This window comes from Sinocyclocheilus grahami, unplaced genomic scaffold, assembly GCF_001515645.1.
Source record: "Sinocyclocheilus grahami isolate Dianchi unplaced genomic scaffold, SAMN03320097.WGS_v1.1 scaffold389.1, whole genome shotgun sequence".
NCBI lineage: Eukaryota > Metazoa > Chordata > Actinopteri > Cypriniformes > Cyprinidae > Sinocyclocheilus > Sinocyclocheilus grahami.
This window is the reverse complement of record NW_015505568.1, coordinates 885,756-891,288: the sequence shown is the minus strand read 5'-3', so window position 1 is coordinate 891,288 and position 5,533 is coordinate 885,756. Positions and strand designations below refer to the sequence as shown.

The 5,533-nt window shown below is 41.9% G+C and overlaps 1 protein-coding gene across 2 annotated transcripts in view; it reads right to left on the bottom strand.

The window, feature by feature from the left end:
• otud4 (OTU deubiquitinase 4) overlaps positions 1 to 5,533 on the bottom strand; it is a 13,379-nt gene that overhangs the window by 2,795 nt on the left and 5,051 nt on the right. Inside the window, exons 8-17 of one of the 2 annotated variants that reach the window (XM_016231396.1) lie at positions 4,833 to 4,890; positions 4,618 to 4,741; positions 4,461 to 4,525; positions 3,989 to 4,083; positions 3,666 to 3,781; positions 3,339 to 3,583; positions 3,152 to 3,236; positions 2,787 to 2,857; positions 496 to 1,393; positions 165 to 341 (exon numbers count right to left, since the gene is read on the bottom strand). In XM_016231396.1, the coding sequence (XP_016086882.1) occupies positions 165 to 341; positions 496 to 1,393; positions 2,787 to 2,857; positions 3,152 to 3,236; positions 3,339 to 3,583; positions 3,666 to 3,781; positions 3,989 to 4,083; positions 4,461 to 4,525; positions 4,618 to 4,741; positions 4,833 to 4,890 (1,934 nt within the window). The remainder of the gene's footprint in view (positions 1 to 164; positions 342 to 495; positions 1,394 to 2,786; positions 2,858 to 3,151; positions 3,237 to 3,338; positions 3,584 to 3,665; positions 3,782 to 3,988; positions 4,084 to 4,460; positions 4,526 to 4,617; positions 4,742 to 4,832; positions 4,891 to 5,533) is intronic. The other variant, XM_016231397.1, reaches the window with a different exon arrangement.

The following is a 5,533-nucleotide window of genomic DNA, read 5'->3' as shown; positions in this document are numbered from 1 at the left end:
TTTTTTTTCTCATTTTGTCTCTCATAGTTGAGGTATACCTATGATGAAAATTACAGGCCTCTCTCATCTTTTTAAGTGGGAGAACTTGCACAATTGGTGGCTGACTAAATACTTTTTTTCCCCACTGTATACAGTACGCAATGGATCACTAGGGTCTTTATTACCTTGTGGTAGGTCTTCTCCTGTTTGGGAGAAGGAATAGGGGGGCAGCGGTTCCACCTCTCCCTTCTCGTTTTTGGGGAACCCTGGATAAACTGGGTCCTGAAGGAGCTGAGACCATTGGACATGAGGATAGGGGAGTTGTTGGGGTTGTGATGGGAGCTCAGGAGCAGGTGCTACACCTGAAGGAAAAGATAAGTTCTGTGAGAATGCTCATGGAACTTTGATCAACTGCATCTACTAGAAAGTAAATATTTACAACAATTTTACTTCGGAAATAAGACGCATTTCAAACAATGCCACATCCTAAATTGAACTTCATTAGACAAAACTTACCAGAGGCAGGCATGGCTGTTTCACAGGGTCGTGGATCTGATGAGTTGAATGAGGACTGAGGCAAGTCTGGAGGTGGAGCATGGGCAGGACCAGAGGAAGGAGAGATGGAGGTGGGAGGATCATGGGAAAGAGGGATTGGTGTCACAGTAGTATGAGGGTCTACAGTTATTTCTGCAATTGGTGGACCACTGCTTCCATCAATGGGAAGGGTGGTAGAAGATGGATCTGGGGCATCTAACATAGGGGCAAGAACTTGAGCTGGGGCAGAAACAGGTATTGCAGAGGCTGGTATACATGGTGGAGCGGAAATAGAAGCTGGTGGGGCGGTTTGAATGGACAGGATTGGTTCAACAGAGGCACGTGGGACTGAGCCAGAAAGGGCCAGAGTAGTTTGAGTTGGGAAAGCAGCAGGTACTTGGACAGGGGTGATTTGAGATGCAACCGAGCTAATCTGAGATGGTGTTTGAGTGGGCTGGGAATTAAGATTAGGAATGGGCAGAACTACGGTAGGCACTGGGACAGTTTGGGATGAGGGTTGGGTAGGTTTCGGTGCAGGCATAGATTGAATAGTGGCAGGGGTGGTAACAGAGACCGCTCCTGCCACAGAGATGGACTGTGATGGGGCTGAAGTGGACACCGGAGCAAACTGACTGCTAACTGGGCTTCGAGCAGAGCTAGCCTTAGGTGGGATAGTGGTCTTTTTAATTGCCTCAGGAGCAGACTGATTAGGACCAAGGGCTTTAGCAGATTCAGACGGAGATGAAGATGGGGCTTTTTTGGGGTCAGATGAGACAATAACAGCAGGAGGTGGAAAAGGAGAGGCAGGGATGGGTTTCTCTTGTACTTTCTCTTTTATTGTTGACGAAGATTTCTGCCCTGATTCCTCAGAATCCTTTATCTAGAATAGAGTATAAACCAGTGGCTGGTTAGTACAAAACAACTTAGATTAACATGGAAGGGGCTAGATACATTGCAGTGGTTCTCAACTTTCTCAAACCTTCCCGCAGAGTTTAGTTCCAACCTTGATCAAACTCATCTGCCTGTAATTTTTCTAGTAATCCTGAAGAACTTGATTAGCTGGTTCAGGTGTGTTTGATTATGTTTGGATCTAAACTTTGTCTCGAGGAAAGTGGACCTCGAGAGCCAGAGTTAAGAACCCCTGATATATTGCTTGCTTTGTTGCCATGCACGTGGACATGGTGGGAAGCAGCGATTCCCAAACCTGGTCCTACAGTACCCCTTAAAAGTACACATTTTGGAGGTCTCTTTCATCTGACAACCATTTCAGGCTTTGAAGTCTCTACTACTGAGGTGATGAGTTGAATCTGGTGTGATGGATTAGGGAGACATACAAAATGTGCAGGGTTGGGGGTAGTCCAGGACCAGGGTTGTGAAACACAGGTGTGAAGGACTACAACACTTTCTAGTATACTTGGTTTTGGCAGAACCTAAAAGGCATAATATCTACAGCATGGGTGTCCAATCCTGCTCCTGAAGGGCCAACATCCTGCAAGGTTTAGCTCCAACACACTTGCCTGTAAAGTCTTCTACACACTGCACGAATTTCAGCTGTCCCAGACAAAAGATTGTCATCGTGAAACAATCGTGGCGATTTCTGTGATCATGGCTCCTAAACGGTGGTCCTATGTCAAACAGTGAGAGAGGTACAAAGACGGCCGTTTTCAGTCTTGTGACCAAAGATAGCCTATGATCATTTTCTGACAGTGTCAGAAATTCAGCATGATCATCACACAGTATGTTTGCTGCTACGACCCACGTTTACTGACCAGCCAATAAAAATGCCACATGAAATCAATGTGACAAAGCGCTATAACATAAAACTACTTACCTCGAGCTTTTATCCCTTCCTCTTTCTTTCAGCACACTTAAAAACGACAACTGCCAAACTGTGATTCATCATGCTCTTTTTGTTTACCACTAGGGCATGCTGATGACATTTTATTCTTCTATAGTAACGTGCGTCGTAGCCTACGAGTCAATAGGTGTCATCATCATATAGTCTGCATACATGTCGTACCCGAGTTTATCAGATCCATGTCGCACAGTGTGATTTGCAATGATCTTTGCAAAAATCGTGCAGTGTGTAGAAGGCTTACGTTTATAATGAGTCTAAAGACCTTGATTACCTGCTTCAGGTGCGTTTAATTAGGGTTGGAGCTTAACTCTTCAGGACAGTGGCCATTCAGGTACAGGATTGGACACCCTTGGTCTACAGTTTACATAAAGACAAGTATGACTCCGTCTAGTCTGCTGTTCTCTGTGTAACTTACCCCATGTTTTTCTTCAGTGGCGCTCTTCTGTCTCTGTACAGGCCTCTGGGGTGTTTCTGAAAGCCAAAAAACAAAATAAACTTTAGGATAATGGTTAAACATGAATGAAAATATCATTAGCTAAATTATCGATGTAAAGGCAGTGCATTATGTTTTACAAAGATTTTTTCCTTTTAAACTTGGTTGAAAATGTCTGTCCATGCTACTGTAGATTTAAGTTCATGTATGAAGCATATGTATAAGTATACATTATAAAAAACACAAACAGACGTCAAGGTAGTTGACGTTAGTCATAAGCCCAAAGCTTCTTCGGCCTATCATGTTCGTGCATCTGGAAATAAAGCGGGCAGAGCTTCACCACTCACCCGTCTCTGAGATATGCTCCTTTTGGTCCTTCTTCCGGGAACCTCTCTTTTCCCCTCCTTTCTTTATGACTTCACTAGCAGTGGCCTGAATTCAAAAGTAAAAATGCATTTGTATCTTTGTTACCAAAAGTTAAGTACTTGTGCACTTTTTGTGTTTCAAGTATAAATGCGTTTGCATTAGCTTCACCGTTTGGGGGCTTGTTCCCAGTGAGGGGAAGTTGTGCTCGTCTTTATGCAGAAGCTCCAAAATGGCGTTCTCCTCCTCTGGAAGCACACACACAGGACTGCTGCGCTGATCGGACCGTCTGAACTTGTTTTTTGTGTCATCTGAGGTGGCCTGCGGAGGCCAGGAGTGTTGCTTATGCACACGACCGCTGGGTGCCGACTGAGATGGCATTTTGTTTGATCGCCGACTTCCTCTGCTCTCCCATTCTGCATAAAGAATCCGATGCGAACACTGAGCGTGTGTGAGTTGATGTCATTCAAGTGTGTTTTTAATTTGGCAAGAACGTACCGGAGGACGTCTGTGTGCTGTTGTTTGGTGCACCATGTCTTTTGCCCTTTTCTGCCGTCTGCCATGACTGAGTCTCTTCAGATGGAAGACGCAAACTCAACAATGGCACAGTTTCTCTAAACACACAAGCAAGAGTGTTAGATGCAGTAGCAATTACATACTGTATATTTTAATATGCTAAATGAATTAAGTCATACTGCCGTTCCTTGCATACAGAAAATTCACATAATATGCACAGTATACATACTACTTTTTCAAAAATAGTAGTTAGTAAAGTCTATGAAAACACCTACACATACGTACAAACACATAAAAACACATACTGTTTGTTGAGTTCCCCAATAAACACAGTGACTGGCCCATTGTCAGGACTGACTTCCTGTACGTAAGCATTATAGAAGCGATTATTCAGCTGCACCTGAGAAAGATCCAGAAGAGAACAAAATAAAGACAGTTCCTATTTTAGATAATACATTTCATTTGGATGGCACTTTTCAGTAGCTCAAAGTGAACAAAAATATTCAGTAATTAAAATAGACAATTAAAAATAAAAACATGAAATCACGAATATATATAGTAAAATATCATAAGTGTCAAATTAATGAAAAAAATAAATGAAAAGTGGCAATATATAATAAAAAATGAATAATAACATACACTACCGTTCAAAAGTTTGTGGTTGAAAGATCTAAAATTTTTGAACGGTAGTATACCTGTATTAATCAAATTCAACTTTTTAAAAAAAGTCTTTGAATGCTTTTTAAAAATGTAAAAATGTCAGCACATACTGCTAACCTTGCACTTATCTCCGACAGAGTACTGCATTCCTGCGGCCATGCAGAAATCCCGCTGCTGCTGAACTAAATACACACACATTAGTTATTAAAAAATATTTTTCAAAGAAAATACGAACTAGATTTCAAAACGGAAACAAAAAAAGTAGATGAAGTACTTCGTTTAGAACGGAGCCACACGTCATACTCCACGTTCCTGTAGAGGGCGGGGTTTAGGGACTTTTGCGCCTTAGAGGAGAGAAGGTCACGCCCCCTTCCTCGAGAGTGGCCCCTCCCACGACCCTAAAGCGCAGATATAGAGTATCATCAAAAATATTGAAACCGTGATTTCAATCTTTAAGAGAAACAGATGTAAAAAGAGAGAGAAAACCACCCTCTGCGGCGGTCTGATGTTCATCCCATTGGTTGGCTTTTCTCTGGGTTCACTGGACCTAGGAAGACCAAATACACCAACATATTACATTTTGGTGCATATTTCTGAGGGAAGTATATTAAAAGAATAGTTCACCCAAAAATGAACATTTGCTGAAAATGTACTCCCCCCTCAGGTCATGAAATATGTAGATGAGTTTGTTTCTTCATCAGATTTGGAGAAATGTAGCATTGCATCAGTGTCTCAGCAATGGATGCTCTGCAGTGAATGGGTGCCGTCAGAATGAGAGCTGATAAAAACATCACAATAATCCACACTACTCCAGTCCATCAGTTAATGTCTTGTGAAGCCAAAAGCGGTGTTTGTAAGAATCCATAATTAAGATGTTTTTAACTTCACTAAAGTCGCTTCTCACTAAAATATCCATAATGTTACTATTTCCAGTGAAAAAGTTATTTTGTCTGAATCAGTAGAGAAATCTGCACAGACTACAATTCAAAACAGTCCAAAATAGCACTAAACAAATATGTGGGTGGATTTTGACGTGAGAGGACAACAGGAGACAGACTTTTTCACTGGAGGAAGCGTTGTTACGGATAATAATAACAATCTGTCGTTATTATGGACTCGTATTTTGGGCAAGAAGCAACAGTTTAAAGTTAAAAATGTCTTGATGGATTTGTTTCTTAGAAACATGCAGC